This window comes from Lissotriton vulgaris, chromosome 10, assembly GCF_964263255.1.
Source record: "Lissotriton vulgaris chromosome 10, aLisVul1.2, whole genome shotgun sequence".
In the NCBI taxonomy this organism is placed as follows: domain Eukaryota; kingdom Metazoa; phylum Chordata; class Amphibia; order Caudata; family Salamandridae; genus Lissotriton; species Lissotriton vulgaris.
Window position 1 is genome coordinate 1,008,271,876 of NC_141698.1, and position 22,356 is coordinate 1,008,294,231.

The following is a 22,356-nucleotide window of genomic DNA, read 5'->3' on the forward strand; positions in this document are numbered from 1 at the left end:
GGACCAACACATCACGCCAATGCGTGAATAGACATCAGCACTTTGCCTCCTTTTTGCTCTGCAGCCTCTCCATTGGCAGGATCTTCAACGCAACCCAGACTAAGGTACTTTTGGTCAGCGGGCCCAATCTAGTTGTAGTAACCCGCCCATGCTCCATTGTGGTCAGCCTGAACATTTGACTCTGTCCCGGTCCAGCGTGACCAGATGTCTCTTGTTGGCGCTTGGTGCTTTTTGGTACTATTTTCAGTTTATTCATTAACAATTCATATCTCCAGCTCTACTCACTGGATATTTGTGGTTTTGGTTTGGTTTATTTATTAAAATATTGTCTATTTTTCTAAACTGGTGTGGGATCCCTTTTTGGTGGTTTCAAGGTTTTTACTATTGAAGTGTTGCAGAAATATTTTACACATTGCCTTCAAGTTAAACCTGACTGCTCTATGCCAAGCTATCAGGGGGTAAGCACAGGTTAATTTGGGGATTGCTGATGACTGACCCTAACTAGGATTGTGGTTCCTGCTTGACCGGGGCTCACACCCCAATCAACCGGGAACCCAATTTCTAACACCAGTGATCAGCTTTCAGGATAGGACTTGTGCTTGTGCAGTGCCATACAGTAATTTGGTGTACACTACCATCCCATAATTAAGACCAATTCGAGTCAATTCTCCCTGTATGGCATTTTTGATTTTTCCACACTGCAGTCAACCAGGAACCCAATTTCTAACACCCGCAAGATACTACATACCACCTCTCCCCAATACTTCGATTTAAAGCTGAAAAGTTCAGGTGGTCTCAAATCCCTACGTAGCTGTGACACACTTCTGGAACTACTAATTTTCAGGAAATAATGGACTATAGCACAATTAGTCTTTCGGGGGGAACAAGAGTTTAAAACTAAACCTTTCTCCCCTCCACCCCCTACCCTGAATCATATAGTTGCAAGTGTTGTGGTTTGCTTGAGACTATGTTAATGACATTTATGTTCACCGTTTGTAAAATCATCAGATCAATATTGTAATTGTGTGTGAGTAGGCTAAAATATTTTTTTGCTGGTGCCTTCTTACAACGAGATTGAAAACAGGAGGATGAGCAACTGGCCCTGCTTCTCTAGTCCATCAGCATTTTTCTAATCTTGAATACTGCACCTATGGGGTTAGGCGTCCTCCTCAGAACTATAGATCTCACAAATCAAATATTGTATAACAGTCCCTGGTTCATATGGAATGTTGTCTAAGTGCATTCTATACAGCCTTTGTTTTTTTCTTAAGATGTAGCAGACTTCTTCATTGAACAGTTAGACCCTGGACAGAAAGTGTGCAAGTTTCCCGCCTTCAGAGAGCGCAGGCACAACAGCAGCATCAGCAGCACAATTGTTCAAAATCCCAGGACGGGAACAAATTGGGCAGTAGCAGTGCTTAGCCTTTTTTATACACAGGAACAGCCTGGCAGTTGCAAAGCAAGCTTTCCTCTCTCACATAACACAAGTGCAGTCATTCATTCCATGCAGAACAGATTCAGCAGGGTAAACTAGTGCAAGCCTTCATCACTGTCAGGCCATCTACAGCTACGGCATAAGTGACATTGTAGTCACAAAGATATATCAAGAGCAAGTGCTTAACTCACTGAAATGAATGTGTAGGTGGACGAGTTGGAGAATATGCAAGATCTGACCCCATTCTCACCTCAGCATCCTGACGGTTTTACTGCTGTCACTCAGGGACATGCTGTTCGTGTTGCTTCTTTAGGTTTTCATGTATTAAGAAGTAACCATTACATAATAGATCGTTGTTATTTGGACCACCAAAGCAACAGCCTAAATAACTACACTCTGGACAGGCACACAGGGGCCAACCTCTTTGAAAAACGTTTAAATGCACATGTAATCCTAGCTTCAGTGCTGCACCTGTGCAAAATGTTGAGAGCCGCCCCTGCAAAGAGGCATGGCCCGAAGCCGGTTGCCCCTGACATAATCTACACCAGGCTTCTATGTGCCCTCTGTGTAGTGAATGGCCTCTGTGTCCGCTGTGTAGGGAATGCCTCTGTCTATCTTCTGTGTAGGGATTGGCCTCTATGGGCCATCTGTGTAGGGAATGGCCTCTTTATATCCTTTGTGTAGGGAGTGGCCTCTATGTGCCCTCAGTGTAGGAAATGGCATGTGTGTGCCCTCCATGTAGGGAATGGCCTGTGTCCCTTGTGTAGGGAATGGCCTGTGTCCCTTGTGCATGGAATGGCCTCTGTGTGTCCTCCTTGTAGGGAATGGCCTCTGTGTCCTCCGTGTAGGGAATGGCCTCTGTGTCCTCCGTGTAGGGAATGGCCTCTGTGTGCCCTCTGTGTAGGGAATGCCTCTGTCTATCTTCTGTGGAGGGAATGGCCTCTATATGTCCTTTGTGTAGGGAGTGGCCTCCGTGTCCTCTGTGTAGGGATTGGCCTCTAGGAGCCCTCTGTGTAGGGAGTGGCCTCTATATGTCCTTTGTGTAGGGAGTGGCTTCTGTGTCCTCTGTGTAGGGAATGGCCTCTGTGTCCTCTGTGTAGGGAATGGCCTCTGTGTCCTCCGTGTAGGAAATGGCCTCTATGTGTCCTCCGTGTAGGGAATGGCATGTGTGTGTCCTCCGTGTAGGGAATGGCCTCTGTGTGTCTTCCCTGTAGGGAATGGCCACTGTGTGTCCCCTGTGTAGGAAATGGCCTCTATGAACCCTCTGTGAAGGGAATGGCCTGTATGTGTCCTCTGTTTATGGAGTGGGATCTTTGTGTCCTCCGTGGTGAGAATAGCCTCTATGTGTCCTCTTTTTAGGGCATGGCCTCTGTGTGTCCTCCATGTAGGGAATGGCCTCTGTGTCCTCCGTGTAGGGAATGGCCTCTGTGTCCTCCGTGTAGGGAATGGACTCTGTGTCCTCCGTGTAGGGAATGGCCTCTGTGTCCTCCGTGTAGGGAATGGCCTCTGTGTCCTCCGTGTAGGGAATGGACTCTGTGTCCCTTGTGCAGGGAATGTCCTCTAAGTGCCCTCTGTTCTGGGAATGGCCTCTGTGTGTCCTCCTTGTAGGGAATGGCCTCTGTGTGCCCTCTGTGTAGGGAATGGCCTCTGTGTGCCCTCTGTGTAGGGAATGGCCTCTGTGTGCCCTCTGTGTAGGGAATGGCCTCTGTGTCCTCTGTGTAGGGAATGCCTCTGTCTATCTTCTGTGGAGGGAATGGCCTCTATATGTCCTTTGTGTAGGGAGTGGCCTCCGTGTCCTCTGTGTAGGGATTGGCCTCTAGGAGCCCTCTGTGTAGGGAGTGGCCTCTATATGTCCTTTGTGTAGGGAGTGGCTTCTGTGTCCTCTGTGTAGGGAATGGCCTCTGTGTCCTCCGTGTAGGAAATGGCCTCTATGTGCCCTCAGTGTAGGGAATGGCATGTGTGTGTCCTCCGTGTAGGGAATGGCCTCTATGTGTCTTCCCTGTAGGGAATGGCCACTGTGTGTCCCCTGTGTAGGGAATGGCCTCTATGAACCCTCTGTGAAGGGAATGGCCTGTATGTGTCCTCTGTTTATGGAGTGGGATCTTTGTGTCCTCCGTGGTGAGAATGGCCTCTATGTGTCCTCTTTTTAGGGCATGGCCTCTGTGTGTCCTCCATGTAGGGAATGGCCTCTGTGTCCTCCGTGTAGGGAATGGACTCTGTGTCCTCCGTGTAGGGAATGGACTCTGTGTCCCTTGTGCAGGGAATGTCCTCTAAGTGCCCTCTGTTCTGGGAATGGCCTCTGTGTGTCCTCCTTGTAGGGAATGGCCTCTGTGTCCTCCGTGTAGGGATATCCTCTGTGTGTCCTTTGTGCAGGGAGTGGCCTCTGTGTGTCCTCTGTGTAGGGAATGGCCTCTGTGTGCCCTCTGTGTAGGGAATGGCCTCTGTGTGCCCTCTGTGTAGGGAATGGCCTCTGTGTAGGGAATGGCCTCTGTGTCCTCTGTGTAGGGAATGCCTCTGTCTATCTTCTGTGGAGGGAATGGCCTCTATATGTCCTTTGTGTAGGGAGTGGCCTCCGTGTCCTCTGTGTAGGGATTGGCCTCTAGGAGCCCTCTGTGTAGGGAGTGGCCTCTATATGTCCTTTGTGTAGGGAGTGGCTTCTGTGTCCTCTGTGTAGGGAATGGCCTCTGTGTCCTCCGTGTAGGAAATGGCCTCTATGTGTCCTCAGTGTAGGGAATGGCATGTGTGTGTCCTCCGTGTAGGGAATGGCCTCTGTGTGTCTTCCCTGTAGGGAATGGCCACTGTGTGTCCCCTGTGTAGGGAATGGCCTCTATGAACCCTCTGTGAAGGGAATGGCCTGTATGTGTCCTCTGTTTATGGAGTGGGATCTTTGTGTCCTCCGTGGTGAGAATGGCCTCTATGTGTCCTCTTTTTAGGGCATGGCCTCTGTGTGTCCTCCATGTAGGGAATGGCCTCTGTGTCCTCCGTGTAGGGAATGGACTCTGTGTCCTCCGTGTAGGGAATGGACTCTGTGTCCTCCGTGTAGGGAATGGACTCTGTGTCCCTTGTGCAGGGAATGTCCTCTAAGTGCCCTCTGTTCTGGGAATGGCCTCTATGTGCCCTCCGTGTAGGGAATGGCCTCTATGAGCCCTCTGTGCAGGGAATGGCCTCTGTGTGTCCTCTGCAGGGAACGGGTTGTATGTGCCTGTGTAAGGAATGGGGTTTTTGGGAAACTACCAGATCAGATATTTCCAGCAGCATTTTGCATATCTGCTGCGTGACACTGTTTAATAGACATTATATCAAACTATACATTTTGTGTGAACTGAAAACAATCTATGTATTTACTTCCCTTCCCGAAATAGTTACAAACAAAACAAGTTCTCATCAAGATATAGGAAATTGTTTGTAATCGAAGTCTACATCGTGCATTTTACAGCCTGAAACATTAAACTGTCCATCTGCGAAGCACATTTCAGATACAGGATATCTAATGACCACTGTTTAGGCACATGTTTTCCATAAACATATAAATGTCAAACGTAAGTGGAAACATTTTCTCACTTGAGATGAAACAGACCACAGCCCATGTTTTGTGAGTTCATGTATTTTACGTCAATAAACGTAAAAAGTTAGTCCAGTGAAAAAGTTTCTATTTGGATAAGACTAAAGTCTTTAAACCTGATCAGAATCTGCGAGAGTAAAATAGGAAACAGAAGGGGGTGGGGCTTACGTGGGCGAGTCTGCCTGTCTCCAGTGTGTCTGCCTCACAGCAAGAATGCTGGCTTTCTATGCCACATGTAAAGATTTTGAAACCAACTCCTCCAAAAAGCATATTTTTTAGTAGCTAGGGCAGCCAGTGTTGCATGTTTTTTCACAGACTCAACGTTTCAATAGATATTATAGTTGGAAACGTATTAAAGATAATATAGCTACGCCAACGAAAATTTTGGCATGCAAAAAAATACTTCCACAGAACACAATAATTGTACAACAAACTGTATATAGTCTAACTTTTGGCTATTGTAATTTTTAGACCTACATTTTGAGCTACTGCTTTGTTGGGATTTATAATAGAAGATGAAGGGCCAGATGTAGGTGGCCAAATTACAGAGCACTAACACTGAAATTCGCAGAATTTCAGCGTTTGCGACCAGTATTTGGCTGAGAGCAATGTTGGTGAGTTTAACCTACTAGCAAAATAAGGAATCACAAAATAGCGATTCCTTATTTTGCTCTTGCATGTAAGGAATCAGTGATTGTGATTCCTTAAATGCAATGTAAGTAGCACAAAAGAAAGTGCACTTTAGCCTTAAGGAATCTCTAATTACCACCAACTTCAAGTTGGTCGTAATTAGCGATTTCCTTTAAAAAAACACTTTTTTGCTTTTTGTAAAGTGCCACGTGGCACACATTCATGCCCTTAGGGCATGTATGTGTGCAACATGCGCACACATGCACATTTCAGGGGTGTAACAGGGTGTCCTGTTGACACCCTAGCACCCTAGAAATAGCTCCCGCTATTTGCGATTCTTTAATAGTGAATCGCAAATAGTGAATATCTTTCCATTCATTCCTATGTGCCTCCTAGCCCATAGGAATGATTTGGTAGGTATTCCTTATTAGGAAATCTGAATTTGCGATTCGTTATTAAGGAATATTAAGGAATCACTAATATTTTTGCGATTCCTACCTACATTCAATTTAGCGAGTCCTTAATAGCGATTCAGTAAAAATCGCTATTAAGGACTCGCTAAATTGAATTTACCTACATCTGGCCCAAAGTTCCTGATTTAGAGTTTGGTGAACAGGTTACTCCATCACACATATAAGGGATACTCCGACTGCCTTATGACAAGTGCCTTAGGATATAATACACTTCTATGGCAGACGGCATATTCGTCCGGTTTCTAACATAATACGTAAGCAGTGGGGAAATAAAACTTGAGGGGGCCCCTCTGCAAAGTACATGGAGGGACCCCCCACGCTCTGGACCCAGTCAGGAGCTCTCAGGCCAGGGGCCCAATGCCCATGCACAGTGCCAGAAGTGGCCCACTGGAGCTCGCCCCAACCGTCCACGAACAGCGGTGGCTAATGTTACACCACTGCTTGTCTGCCAAGTATATACATTTAGACATAATTCTAAAATGATTTTAAGTTTTTCACAGGTTTTTTCTATCTTATTTTTCTTTTACTGTCGGACACTTTTCTACTAGTCTGTATCCGTGGACAGATAGTATTTTACCATATCATACAAAAAAATCATCCCAAGTGGCCTGAAAAGTTTCCGAATCATCACACTTTTGGAAAATAATGCTAGTTGCAACACGTCATTAATCGAGGATTCTGTTTTCAGAGGGATGAAGATGGCCAGTTCTTAAGTGATAACTTTTTAGCAATCATTAGGCCTCTAACCACTCAGTCTTTTTAGAATGTGCTGCATGTTTGCATGCTTTGATCAACGAATACCAAGTGAAGTTAAGTGTATCCACCAGTCTGTGATTTTTTCAGTCTTCAAACAAGTGAACAAGATTTGCACTGTGTTTTACACCTCCTGCAGGGGAAACATCCTTTACGACACAACTTTTACCACGCAGTGCCTTTACAACGCAGGATTTTCAACGCAAGTCATTACAACGAATTGCGCTGGGGGTGCTGTAGGATAGGTAATAGTTTAATTTACTATCCAACACCTTCCCTACTATCCACGGGAACTGGAGTTGGAATAGTAAGGTAAACTATTCGCTATCCAGCACCCCCCAACGCAAGTCGTTGTAACGACTTGCGTTGAAAAACCTGCATTGTAAAGGCATGCGTGGTAAAAGCATGCGTTGTAACAACGTACATCCCTCCTGAAGTCTCCTATTTCTGGAGGTGTTGCAGGTTCTTTAACCTCTCAGATCGTAAGTGATCAACTTGCAATTAAAAGTGTAATATTGAAGGACAGTTGAGGCAGCCCTGGACATCTTGCCACCAGCTGCCACCCATGCAGCCCGCACCTCAAATTTGACATCCGGATTAGCAACCACCTACTTCACCTTTACAGAGCATCTGCCCTTGCCAGACAACAAGGACTGTCGGGGCCAAGTGCCCTACCAAGAGCTCTGCTTCTTGTAACACTCACATATCTGACTTGTTTTTCATCTTCACCTTTGATTTCCCAATAATACCACCCATATCTGTCCCAGCATTTTTCTGGATGTATTTAAATAAATGTTTACTGTAAATACGGTTTGCCTGTTTTTTTTGTTTTGTGAGCTTTTCATAAACAAAACACAGAACTTGAACTAGTACAATAACCGAGAACTATCCAATCCCTAGCCATACCAACTATTAGCATATGTAAAACTGTAGTGTGAATCCCCTGAAGCCAGGGAGAGAAACGTATGATAGTTTGTGAGGTGCATGTCCTAATCAAATGATAGAAAATAATCATACTGAAGACAAAGGAAACGAGAAATAAATTGCACAAAGATAGCCACTCTCTCAGCGATAGGACTATTGTAAGTGGAATTCACCACCTACATCTCTGGCTTTGCTTAATTTGTCCTATTTAAGAGGACGGAATCCCATCACACACCAAGGTGGCATGCTTCATCATTTGGGATCTCCTCTTGGCTGCAACCAAGTGCAGCCAAGGAGCTACAACTCCTAGCTAGTGTATAGGAGGAGCTTGCAGATGTTTTAGTGTGATCCGGGGGCAAGATCTCCTAACATCGATGGAGCTTGCAACAGTGTGGTGAGAGTGCGTGATGCAGTGAGTGATGTAAGTGTTTTAAAATTGACTACCAGGAGAGAAAAAAGTTTATTAGGTATCCCGTGGTGTCAAGGGTTAAAAGCAGTAAAACCACCGTCTGAAAAAATGTGCGAGCACGCTGGTCAAAGTGCTAGAAAGGTCTACATGTTTCAGCCAATCTTCACAAATTGATCATGGCTTTCTTCAGGACCTCGTTGTTACCACTACTGCAGATAAGTGAGTGAAAACTTTCACAGAACAAGAGTTTCAAAACAATTAGAACGATACAACCAACTTATACCTGTGTAATACTTTTGGTAGGGACTACAGGGATATGTGATGAACACACATATTAAATCGGGAGGACTACCCACCGCTCCTGGTAACAACTCAGGGCGTGTGGCAACACTCTGTCCGTCGCTACTTCGGACCCAATCCTGGTTGTCACGAGCAGTAGTGACAACCAGGATCAGGTTGTTGTTGTTACCAGGACCATTGGGTAGTCCTCTGATTTAATATGGGTGTTCATCACATATCCCTGTAGCCCCTACTGAAAGTATTACACAGGTATAAGTTGGTTGTATCATTCTAATTATTTCGAATCTCTTGTTCTGTGAAAGTTTTCACTCACTTATCTCTGTAGTAGTGGTAACAACTAGGTCCTGAAGAAAGCCATGATCAATTTGTGCTCAAGATTGGCTGAAACATGTAGCCCTTTCCAGCACTTTGACTAGCGTGCTTGCACATTTTTTCAGACTGAGGTTTTACTGCTTTTAACCCTTGACACCACGGGATACCTAATAAACTTTTTTCTCTCCTGGTAGTCAATATTAAACCACTTACATCACACACTGCATCACACACTCTCACCACACTGTTTCATGCTCCATCGATCTTAGGAGATCTTGTCCCCGGATCACATTAAAACATCTGCGAGCTCCTCCTATCTAGCTAGGAGTTGTAGCTCCTTGGCTGCACTAGGTTGCAGCCAAGAGGAGATCTCAAATGATGAAGCATGCCACCTTGGTGGGTGATGGTATTCCGTCCTGTTAAATAGGACTTCCCTGGATTTGCTATTTTCTGTTGGATTACCTGCGCCATTAGTCTGTATTCTTTCTAGGGACCCGCGGATCCTATGTTGTTGATATATATGAAATGGGGATTTATCCGCGCAGGTCTGTAACTTCCCTTAGACCCCTCTTCTTACTCTGTAGTACTTTGCTTAATTTGTACGAGTGTTTTACAGAGCTCAGCACCAACACTCATTTTTGCAGCTGAGCCGTAATTTAGTTCTCTCTCATAGGATTTTGTGCTAAAAAAATTGAGATTTTCTCTGAAGCCTAAAAAGAAAGTCATGATCGCTCTCCAGACCTGAAACCACTCATGGAGGCACCAAAACATAAAAAATAAAAGCATTCGGCCTCTGCATACCACAGCAAGAAAATTAAGAGCAGACCGAGTGGAGGACTCTCAATTTATGTAGCCAGCAAGCTAAATGTTAATCTTGACCAACTAACATTAGAGGAAGACTGGATTACCGGCGTAAACATCTGAAACTCTAAACCCTTTGAACCACTGCTTCTGATCAATGTATGTATTTAACCAAGTGCCAGGGAGAAAAGGTCCAAGTTGGATCATCTGACACAGATCATTTGTAATCTATTAAGGGATCATGGAAACATAGCAGTTGGTTAGAATACCCGGATAGGCGGAAGCTGACCCCTGATAATACTGTGTTTGTGGGCAGCGCTAACACAGAACACTTTCAAAAGTCTGTGCATCATCGCAGGTCCACCAACATGAGACCGAAGGGTTTGAGCAGTTGCAACACCCAACCAGGGTTGTAAATAAGGCAACTAAGTTTCAGGCACCCTCTTCCCACACCTGCCCATGCCCCTTAAGGCCTTGCTGGGTGCACCCTAAATCATTCTCCTCCAACTTGTGAGTTGCAGCCTACATGTGCCCCAGATTGCAGTGAGCAGAGTCCAGGAAGTGGTAAGGAGACAGACTAGTGCTGTCTCTTCCCAAGACAAAAAGTTGTTTAAAAACGATTTTCACTTTCTGTGTTTACTGTCTATGCCTGTAGTTGTTACAGTAAAATTTGTTAGTTTTAGCCTGCCTGTAACTGCATATTTTATCACCTGTGTTGTGTTTTAAATTTGTGGTTTTCCCTGCCCATGATTGCCTCTCTTTAGTGTGTTGAACTGTGGGATTTGCAGTCCAAACTCTGTAGTTTGTCCCTCTCATTCCTTGGTGACAATTCTGTTTCCCTCCAAATTTCTCCTTTGCTCTTTGCTAAGACCTGTATGTTAAAACAGTGCACTCCCAGCCACCATATTGTGTTCACTAGCCAGTGAAACCAGCACCCCTGTCCCCCCTCCCCCCAGCAACGGGGATTTTTTTCTACATCAGAGGGTGCTTCTGTGAGCTGTTTAAACTGTGTTTTACTAGGGCCTGTGCACTTCGTTTTTTGGCCAGCAGGGGGAGTAAAGTTGTATTCAAACAGTATTGTTAGATTTCAAGTCAGTGAGGCCCTTACCTGCTGAAGTCTAAAGTGTGGATTGAGCCTGTCTGTCTCCTAGGAGATTCTGAACAGGAGAAGCAGCTTCCAACTCCCTGGCCAGCAAACCTTGTCTGAGGTCGCTGGGACCTTATATGGTCTGCTAGTGGTTAATACATGTCTACACGGATTGGTGGTTGTATCTGGTGTTTCTATTGGATTAGGGTTAATGTCCTCATTGGTTGGGTATTTGAGGGTTCTGATTGGTTTCAGGGTCTGTGATTCAATCATTGTAGGGTTGGGACTAGGGCTAGGGTTAGGATTTCTATTGGAAGTAGGGACTACTATGTTAGTGGTTGTTGGGAGTAGGGTGGGACTAAGGCTATTGTTAGACCTTTAATTAGAAGTAACGATTAGGGCTTCTGGTGTGATTGGTTGCTGGACTAGGTGTGGGACTTAGAGTAGGGTTAGGCTTTCTATTGGAAGTAGGGACTAGGTCTACCTGTGCCATTGGTTGCATCGACTTGTTTTGGGACTACTGGTAAGGGTAGGGCCTTTATTGGACGCAGAGATCAGGGTTTTTGAACTGATTGGGTGCTTAGACTAGGGATAAGATTGTCTGTAAGGTCCTGTTCTCCTATTGGTTTCTAGATTTTAGGGCTAGTGTAGTGATTGGATAGTGTTAGGGCTAGGGCTCCCATTGGCTGAAGGGGTCACCTGATTACTAGGGCTATAAAAAAGGCCAGGCTTAGGGCATCTCAGCTCGGGCATTGAGGCTAAGGGCAGAGAGGACAAGGGCAGTTGCCTGTTAGAGGCTGTTAAGGGCAGAGAGGACAAGGGCAGTTGCCTGATTGATCCTGTTCGAGACTGGTCGGGACTAGGGCCAGAAATGCTTCCTTTTTTCTCATTTAGCAATAACCAGCCCACAATATCCACATCCACAAACAGAGCAACACACTCACACCAAATGTACACCACTCACAACACTATGCACAGATTAATGTACCAGCCTGCACTACAAACACAACCAAACTACATCTACACACCCTACTATCCCAACTACCACACATATCCATCATCACCTACAAACAGTACACAACTCTATCCTATACCACTAACCAATACACTCATCACCAACACAACACCAATCAACACCATACATAACTACATCCCATTCAGACACACTCTCCCTGCTGTAATTACACCTAACAGACCTACCATCAGTTGTCCAACACCCTCCTCTCCCTTCTACCATAATAACACTAACGCACAACACACACACTGCACACCATCACACTTTGCAACTCTTGCAACACATATACTTTCAATGTAATTATGGATCTACATATTTATCACTTTCTTCTAATTTATAATTTCCAATGCACTACCCTATTTCTCAACCTATTCTTCGCTCAACATATCTTCTAGCCCAAGCTTCTGACTCATCTCAAACTCCTTCTACTACTCCTTCCAATGCACTACCCTATCTCTCATCCTACATCAATCAATATATCCTCTACTTCCACTCTCTCATTTATCCCAAACCCCATACCACTACTATGATTGCCAAAATAACCCTTTCTAGACTCTCTCCTACTCTACCCCTCCTTGTATCATCTGACACCTCTTTTACTACACCGATCCCCTAAAACAAACCTTTCTAAACACTTTCCTCTGAGTCCTCCCCTTCAAAACTCCTTTTTTACTCATCCAAAAGCCTCCTCGTTTTGCTAAGACCTTAAAAAAATAAAAATCGTTCACTCTTTTATCCCTCCACTATCCTTTTCCATCGAAATTAACAGACTAACATTTTCACTACTCAAATTCCATATTGAACTATACTAATATACTACCCAAATAACTGAATAACATATCCACTACTCAAATTACTTCATTTCTTTTTTAAAATACTAAATTTCAACAGTAATCCTTTATGGGTTTCTGAGTGGCGTGCTGCTCACCAGAAAAGCGATTCAACACCCATCAAGGGTAACAAGTGGTATATGAATGCAAATCTTTCTTCCCCTTTTATCCCTCCGCTATCCTTCTCACTCCAAGTAGCTGACTAATATCCACCACTGAAATGACTTCATATTTCACCATATTAATTCACCACTAAGCCTTTGTAGGCTTCCTGAATAGCGTGCGTGAACAAGCACTATATAAATACAAACCTTTGTCCTCCTCTAGCCTTCTGCTATCATTCCAAATCCAAATAACTGACTAACCTATCCACCACTTAAAATGTACTTGCATGTTTCACTATACTAATTCAACACTAATCCTCTATGGGTCCCGGAGTAGCGTGCTACTCGCCGAAAAAGCGCTTTCACGCCTCATCAGAGGTAGTAAGCGCTACATAAATGCAATTACAATACAATACAATTAAGAGAGGACCTTGCTTGTCATCTGAACCAGTCCTTATTTTGTGACCTTTTCCTAAGATCCTGTTTCAGCAGCAGGTGCGTTCCTCTTCCGAGCAGCTGCCTGCAACCCTTGTTGGGTATTTTTGCTACCTTATCCGTCAGCACAGTCTCCTAAATTGTCATGATGCCATAGCATGCTCAGGTTCAGCATTGGTTTCTTCAACCTTCGCACCAGCTCCCTCGATGCCAGTTGCCCCTAAGCTTCCAAAGCCAGACTCTTAAACTCTTCCAAAACCAAAGCTGGTGATGACCCAAGCTCATCTCCAGGGGCACAGCTTCTGATGATGTGTCCATTTCTCGACTGATACTTCACTCAGCAGATTCCAAGACTAATGCTTTCCTGAAGACAAAAGTTCTAACAGTCCTCAGTTTTCCAGAGAGGTGTCTGAAGCGAATGAACAAACTTTTTGGTTGCAATTTTGGTGATATTCAGTTCCCTGTGCAAACACAACAGGATGATGTCCACAGTGATGGGCCAATTTGTTGTCCACTCTTGCCTCTGGCACTGCTTTACTGGCAGACCTTCTTCAAAAAACGGTGAAGTAGAAAAAGACCTTCCCTAGGAAATGGAGTTTCTGGCATTTCTAAATTTTGCTGGTGGGGACTCCGTCATGACGATGGAGTAATTTACTTGGTCACCCTGACAGAGCTAATCACGTCCACTGAAATGTACATTTGACCCTAAGGGCCTGATTTAGAATTCGACGGACAGGTTATACCATCACAAATGTAACGAATATCCCATCCGCTGTATTGCAAGTGCATTATATCTGATGGTACTTGTGAATTTCACACACCCCTAGAGTAGAAACAAATGCATCCTGATTGCAAATGTCCAGGTTCTGTACATGGCTCTTATTAAATATGTTAACCTGTTTCTACTAAGCTTTGGAAGCCCAGACGACTGTGTTATATGGAACACACAATGCTTCTAAGTGGGGATGCATGGACTGAACCCAGGTCTTCTGGTTCTGTAACAAGGTAATTGGAAAATCTGAGAACACATTAGTGAAATAAACAATTATACTAAGCTATGTGGTTCTCTTTAGGATTTTGTTTACCCACTGGCAAGGAGGTTATGAGAGGTACGGATTTTCAGTGAGATCTGCTGTGAGTTGCAGGTCATGAGTTTGAATGTCAACAAGGCTGTCACAGCTCTCTATCCTACGAGGATGGTAAAATGATTACCGGTAAATTTATAGCATGGTCAAATAGCACATGTGGTATATCATAGATCATGTGATTTTGTTTTTAGTGTTTCAGACCAGGATTTATATGATACTGTGCTACTAAATATTGCATGCTTGAGTTCATGTTACAAATGTTCACGCTAACCTGATGTGCCCTTATATTTTTGCATGCAACCATTTGAGCTTTTCTTATTGTAAATTAATGTATTGATAAACGTTTTATTCATTTTTTTATTATCAGGGGCTGGAACTGCAAATTGCAAGATCGCCATAGTCATGGGCTGGACCGGAAATACCTCTGCATCAAAGTAAGAGTTAAGGAGCTTAAGATAATGAAATTAATCAAAGGAATTGTAAATTCTCATTGTAAATTTTCATTAAACTGCGCAGCGCCTTTGTATTGTCGAAACCTGATACGGGCATCATCATCTAAACTGGATCCCTAAGGAAGAGGTCACAAAACTATAGAGACCGCAAAATCAAGCAGCCAGACTCTGTCTGAACTTTAAACGAATGTGCAGCCAGAACAGCAGCTCCAGCGCAGGGAGCTACCACTGCAACATGCAGGCCATGAGCCTGTACTCGGGAGAGCGCTTCCTGACTTTGATTTCTGAACTATATACCCCCCGGACTTCTCCTGCCACTCTAATCCATACACACTGGGTCACCCTCATGAACTTCTTTACGTTTTTTCTTTTGTCCTGGCCGCCATTTTGTGGCTTTTCACGGCCGCTTTTCTCAGGACCCTGACCCGCCATCTTGTCCATTCCCTCGTTTCCCTTGTTTCCCCCTTGACGATCATTCAATGTTTCTTCCTTTTTTCTGATTTGCATTTTCTCCATACCCTTGTATCCCTCCCACCCTCCCTTGGTGTTGTTACTGCGTCCCCACTCCGACCCCACTTAATGGAACTCTGCTCTCCTGGTTTTTTGGGTCTTGACCTGAGAAAATCTACTATTTGTATATCTTTGTATATAGAGATAACTCTAATCACTAGTATATGCAGTAGACCTTTGTACTCTCTACCATTCCTATGTGACCCTTAGAGTATATCCATTCGTATCTCTTCCCTATGTATATAGAGATAACTCTAATCACTAGTATATACAGTAGACCTTTGTACTCTCTACCATTCCTATGTGACTCTTAGAGTATATCTATTCGTATCCCTTCCTTGAATGCTCCTCCTTGTGTGACTATAACTTGTACATGTGCAATTTTTTTCTGTTTGTATCTTTTATGCAACGCACGTAATCCTGAGTCTTTATGTATCGCAACTGGTTCTTATGTAAAGCGCTCTGACACCTTCGGGTAATGTTCGCGCTGTATAAAATCCCATTAAATTAAAAAAACAGGCATGTGTCTAACATAGGAGCACCACAGTTATGGCACAGGAGGACAGAGCCCTGGGTACCTACAGGTTTTTTTTCCTTCCTGTACTCCATAGCAGGAATTGAAATCCAGGAGGACAGTTCTAATCACCCAGGTGAAAGTCAGCTATGAGATATTCGGCTGGAGAGGAATATGGGTTTTGAGAGCAGGACCATAGAACTCATGGCAACCCCTGATAACTAGACTTCCACTTCTGGCAGTGTTCTGGAAAAACATTCCTGATGTTCCTCAAGGTAACGGCAGGGCATGAGTTGGGGATGCACATGGGTGGATGGCATCTACCCACAAGTTTCACAGGGTGATCGCTGTCCACCCTGCCAAGAATTGGGCCCCACTAAATAATGTACTGAACTCGTCCCGGTGTAATTTCCAAACACGGGGATACTTTCTACAGCACCTGCACATTGTCTGCTTTCCATCTGCTACAAGCAACAACGTGCAGGCGAGGACGGGGCTTTCTTATTTTAGACTCCTGCTGGGTCCATAACAAAGGCCGAATTTGAGGGGTCATCAGGCCTCCTTTTGTTGGAGTCTCCTGGCTGGGAGCAGTCAAAAACCTCACACCTAGAAGCAAATGCAGCAGACTTCACACATACTTAAGAAAGGCAGCTTTTCATTTTGTTCAGGCTCTGTTTACTAGATATGCATGCACTATAAGAATATCAGATGCGTCTGTCTCTCCTAGTATTTACAAAAAAATAAATGTAATTTATATAGCGCTTGCTACCCCTGAGGAGGCAGTGAAAAAATTTCAGTACCATTAGTTTTTCTTTTATAGCGCTACTCATCCCAAAGCAGAGTGTCAGAGCGCTTTACATCACACGTACATATTAAAGTTGTGGCTTGTGAGGCCACTTCCTATGATGTAAAATCCTGTGATGTCACATGCAATATCATGCGCCGTGATGTCATGTGCCTTGATATCATGCATCATGATGTCACGCGCCGTGATGTCACTTGCATACTGCCTAACTATGTTAGTCCCCCCACTTCTTTTTTTTAGGACTTGCACTCTAGGTAATGGGGTTGCTTCCATTGGAACAAGGATAGGTTCCCATTTCAGTGTTAAATGACATTTGATGAAGAACAATACTGATGTAACCTCTTGTAGATCCCAGATGCACCGTGGTCATATACCTGGCCTCCTTTGGGAAGGTGAGTGGTTTTTAGTCTTCATCAGGCTCATTCAGCTGTGGTGGCACTATGAAGTGATGTGCAGAATAACTGACACTTCAAGACTAAAAACAGACACCCTAACTCTTCAGTTTGGTTGTAAGGGGGAAGTCTGGTGATACTGCTAAGATACAAGGAGACCGCATCCTGGCTATATCTCAAAATCATCTTCTGCTGGATAAGCGTTTTGTCTACAGCAAGATCGGTGTAGTGACAACGCCATCTTCTAGGGGATGAGTATCCTAGGTGGGCGTTATTTTACATGTTGGCTCCTACTAAACACTTTATCATTGATGCTAAGTGGCCACATGCCAGTCGTGACTTGTTTAGCCAATCAGCTCTGGCACCGCTCCTTAAGGCACAGCAGAGCCAGATCACTCAGAAACTCTGAGATAGGAAACAGTATTTAAAAACCTGCCTTTCCCCTTGAGGAGTCAGTAAGACATTGTTGCAGATGAGTTGTAATATCTCGGTTTAGAAGCAGAATAAAAGTCACATTTTGGACTGGACTGGGGAACGGGGAATAAAGAAGGCTGCAGATTCCAGCTTCTCCAGGGAGGGGATGTTCCTTTGCTGCACCTGGAAGTCAAAGCACAGCACTTGGCTCTACCTGGCAAAATATATTTGTGGGAGCAGTTTCAATGCTCACCTCACCTGACAAACCCCAACACCACTCCAGAACATTTCTTTTCCAGAAAACAGTTTCATTCATTTGAGCTGATGCTTCAAGCCTCAGCAACAAGCCAGTACTTTTCCTTAGTGAGTAACTGCACTTCCAAAAGTCCATCTCAAGCACTGATGATGATGAGATTTATTTATAAAGCGAAACAGATAGCCTGAAAATGATATCCTGACTGTTAGATCTGGGGGTCTCTAGTTGGCAGAGGTAGATACCAATGTCCAAATAGGGACCCTAGCTTCTAGTAAAAGTAAGGGGTATACACTCTTCAGATAACCCCTGCTCACCCACTTGCTAGGTTGGCATGAGCAGACAGGTTTATCAAAGCCAATGTGTAAAGTATGTGTACCAACACTCACAGTAACACAGTGAAAACACCACAAATGGACTTCACACCAGTTTAGAAAAATATAATATCTTTATCTAAACTACAAAAGACCCAATCGACAAAAATCCAACATACACAGTTCAAGAATATGAGTTTAAAAGAGTTCTAGAGTTTGCGTCAAAATAATCCACAGTTGCATCACTTTTAGCCCCAGAGTACCTGTAGATGTGACAAAAGTTCCAAGTGGAAGCTGCAGCGTTGAAAAACAAGCGATGCGTCACTCCTGAGACCCTGGGGAGGCGATGCGACAACCCCGCTGCATGCAGCGGGTGTGTTGCGATGAATCTGGTCTGTATGGGGAGGGATGAGATACCTTGTATGGATTCCGGTGCGCAAGTTCGGTAGGAAGCGTCTCGCGCAGGCACGATGCGACGATCTTCGGGACGGCGACGATCTCAGGTGTGGCGGCGATGAGCGGCGCTGCGTCAATCTTCGTGCCAACGGGAATTTTCCCGCACTGTCGACGAGGCGCTCTGCAAGCGAGCGATGTGTGAAAATTGCAGATCTTTTCTTCTTGTCCAGCTCCCCAGAAGCCCCACAATTGGATCTGGCACTCTAGGAAGGGCAGAACTCACTCAGCAGAGTTCAGGGGGGAAGCTGGGCATGAAGTCCTTTTGTTCCTGGGACTTCTTAACAGGAAGCCAGCTCTCCTCAGACCCTTGGAGATCTCTTGAAGCAAAGGGACCTAGCAGCAGCAAAGTACTTCCCCTCTCCTTGGCGGCAAAGCAACTGCAGGTCAGCCCACAAACACACAGCAGGACAGTCCTTCCTCTTCAGTCTTCCAGCTTTCTCCTTGGCAGAGGTTCCTTCTTGATTCCAGGATGATCTAATTGTCTGCAGTCTGGGTAGCCCTTTTTATACCACTTTTCTCTTTGTTCTCTGAGGGCAGAGAGGCCTTGGCTTAGTCAAAACCTGTTCTGGTCACTCCTGGATCACTTTGTTTACTTGACTTCTTCCTTCCTTTGAGAGAGAGGGGCAGGGTCGTCAGCCGCCCAGCAGGAGGTGTAGCTTGCATTGTGGAAGGCAGGCAAAGCCCTATTCAGGCCCAGGTGCTATCCCCTCCCACCACTCAAGATGCAGATGGAGCTATTCAGCCCAGGGATGACTCACTCAGCCTCTGATAGCCACCCCAGCCCCTGTCACTCACAAACCAGACAGTCAATTCACAAATAGGCCAAGGCACACAGAAAGGTCAGTCAAGAAAACAGCCACTTTCTAAAAGTGTTGTTTTCAAACACAGGATTTAAAAACCATCTTTCCTAAAAGATGTGTTATTAAATTCTGAGTTCAGGGAGACCAGACTTGTATTCTCTATCTTGCTCCTATGGGAAGATATGCAGGTAAACATTATACACATCATTCCCCATTATAGCCTATGGGCAAGTGTAGCATTTTCAGTTCATTCTTATCTGCATTGTTTCCCTTTTAAGTTTATCTACTTTGTGTTTCCCTTTTAAAGATGCTGTTCTTATGTTCTGTGCACATGCTTGTGTCTGAAGATTCTCTATTAGAATTGTTTATCTGTAAATGTGTTGTACTGGATTATTATTCTGCTGGGACTTGAAGATGAGAGTACTGTGCTGTTTTCATTAAACCAGTACCAACTATTCCTGATTATTTTCCTTTATTTACTACAAAATTGGCGACGAGGGTGACCAGTACCTATCTACTCTACTTGCAGCACAGGAGTGGTACATTTTCGGATATTTTATGAATATTTCAACTTTTGGAGTTCTTTGGTGAATGAGAAGAATCCTTTTGGACTGCAGTGGAATTACTTTCTTTTACAAAAACGACTAGAAGTGATTTCCATCATCATATGGAAAATGATCTTGTGAATACAAGATTTTCTCGCATTTTTGAACTTTTATTTCTACTGGCGTGAGGCGATTTACGTCCTATATGGGTTTAAACTGAGCTGCTTTGTGTAACTACTTCGAAGAGTCATTGGAGTCGAAGCGAGAATTTTCCATATGCAACTGAGGTGATATTACGAATTTTAAAAAGTTACCTGCATTTTTCAAATTTCTGGTGTTTGATCCACACGAGCTTTGGTCCCCGCAGCGCTACCCGTAGTCGCGTGATGTCAGTGTCTTCGCTTCCAGAATTCTAATTGCTGGACTACGCGCCACTGCTGGACTACGAGGAAAGGACGCAACGTTCTTACAGGGCTACGTGACGGCGTGACGTCACTGTGCGACGACGTACAACGTCATTGGTGACCGTTTTGTATTGCCATAGCAACGCGGCAAGATACCAGTAACGCGGCAAGATTTCACAGAGGAAATATCACCGAACAATTGAATAAGAATTGTTTTAACGTTTGTGGACTTACTTTGGTGAATTATTTATTTCTAAACGCTTTAACATAATTCTTTTATTTTAGCTGGCATATGTTATTTTCATCTTCCTAAAATGGAATATTTTTTTTTTTGGGGTGTCTGTGTGAATACTATTAATTACTATATCTCTTCTAGTTTACTGTTTCATATATTCACTATGCAATTCGATCCTCCATCGAAATTTCTTCAAGGTAAGGGGGATCCCCCTATACCTTGAAATAGGTGGAAGGAGGAATTTTTAACTTATCTAAAGGCTATAGATGGAGAAGGGATGGGAAATGAAAGAAAGAAGAATATTTTTCTTCATTGTCTAGGGTCTGAAGGACAAGCCATTTTTAGGACTCTTCCTCCAGTACCAGGTGATTTGGGCAATTTTGATGAAGCCATGTTGCGTGTTGAGACGAGATTTAAACCCACTACTAGTATTGCCTTTAATCGTTATAAATTCTACACTAGGGCACAAAAGGATTCTGAGACTTTTGATGATTTTTTAACTGCTTTGAGGTCATTAGTTATTTCATGTAATTTTGGAGAGATTACAGACGAAATGATAAGGGACCAGATTATAGTGAATGTAAAGTGTAAGAAAACGCAAGAACAGTTATGGATTTTAGGGAATCCTACTTTAAAGGAAAGTATATCTACAGCTAAGGCTTTTGAACAATCCAATAAATGGATGAAAACTATTGAAGAGAATGCTAAAGGTGGAAAGAATGACAAATCTAGTGATGATGTATGTGCCATAACCAATGTGAAAAATAATTTCCAATCTAATAAGAATGTTGGGCGGAATCAGATTGTGTGTTACAGATGTGGTAGTAATAGTCATGTCGCATCTTTTAAGTTCTGTCCTGCAATTGGTAAAGAGTGTAGCAAGTGTGGGAGAATCGGTCATTTCTCTAAAGCATGTAGAGATGAAAAAAAAAGGAGTAGTGATCGCAATTTCAAGAAAAATGAAGTTTCTTGTGTAAGGTCTAATCCTTGTATTCAATGTGAACATTCTAAAACTGAAGAAATGATAAGAGAAGGTGGCATGGTGGTTTCATTGATAAATATTGGGGCGGTTGATGGTGAAGTACTTAATTCACCCAAATGTATTGTGAATTTCTTGGAGGTAGACCTCGAATTGATGGCAGACTCTGGTTCTCTCTGGACTATTATAACTAGAGATTATTTCTCTGAAAAGTATGGTTCAAGATTATCTGAAAAATATCTTTCTTCACCAGATATTAATGCTCTATGTTTTAATGGTTCGAACATCGATTTTATTGGTTATTTACAGTCTACTATTCATTTCAAAGGGAGATCCGCAGTTATTAAATTGTATGTAGCTAGGAAGGGTGTTGATGTACTTGGTTGGAGGGATCAATGAAAGTTAGGAATTATGTTAAATCCACGGAGCAAAGAACCTGTCACTGTGTTAAACGAATCTATTGTCACTATAGAAGATGACGGTAGAAGGAAGAATTTAGTTGAGGAATTCCCTAACGTGTTTTCAGAAAGTTTAGGTAGATTGAAGGGTTTTGCGCATGCCATCAAGCTCAAACAAGGAGCTGTTCCTGTAGTGCAGAAACTCAGAGGAGTGCCACTTAATGTCAGGGAGGAATTAAGTAATGCTCTTAAAGAGATGTTAGATAATGAAGTGATAGAGGAGATAGAATCATCTGAATGGGTTTCTCCAGTTGTTCTTGCCCGTAAGCCTGATAAAAGTTTGAGGCTTTGCATTGATTTGAGAGTTCTAAATGCAAATATTGTTATTGATTGTCATCCCCTACCAAACATAAATGAGGTTGTAAGCATGCTTGGGGGTGCCACAGTGTTTTCTACTCTCGATCTTAGATCCGCATATCATCAAATTGAATTGACGAAAGAATCTAGACATCTAACAGCTTTTATTACCCCTCAAGGATTGTACCAGTTTAAGAGGATGCCGTTTGGCTTAGCTTCTGCGGCGTCCGTTTTTCAAAGGTCAATGTATCATTTGTTTAAGGATATGGGGAAGTACGTTAAGTGTTTTCAAGATGACATTCTCATTTTTCTAAGAATGATGAAATTCATTGTGAACATTTGAGAAATGTATGTAGGGTTTTGAGTGAGT

General features: G+C 43.6%; 1 protein-coding gene across 1 annotated transcript in view; it reads left to right on the forward strand.

The window, feature by feature from the left end:
• Positions 1-22,356, forward strand: part of ACAD11 (acyl-CoA dehydrogenase family member 11) — a 399,787-nt gene that overhangs the window by 299,401 nt on the left and 78,030 nt on the right. Inside the window, exon 14 of the mRNA XM_086942043.1 lies at positions 14,526-14,592. Coding sequence (XP_086798169.1) covers positions 14,526-14,592 — 67 coding nt within the window. The remainder of the gene's footprint in view (positions 1-14,525; positions 14,593-22,356) is intronic.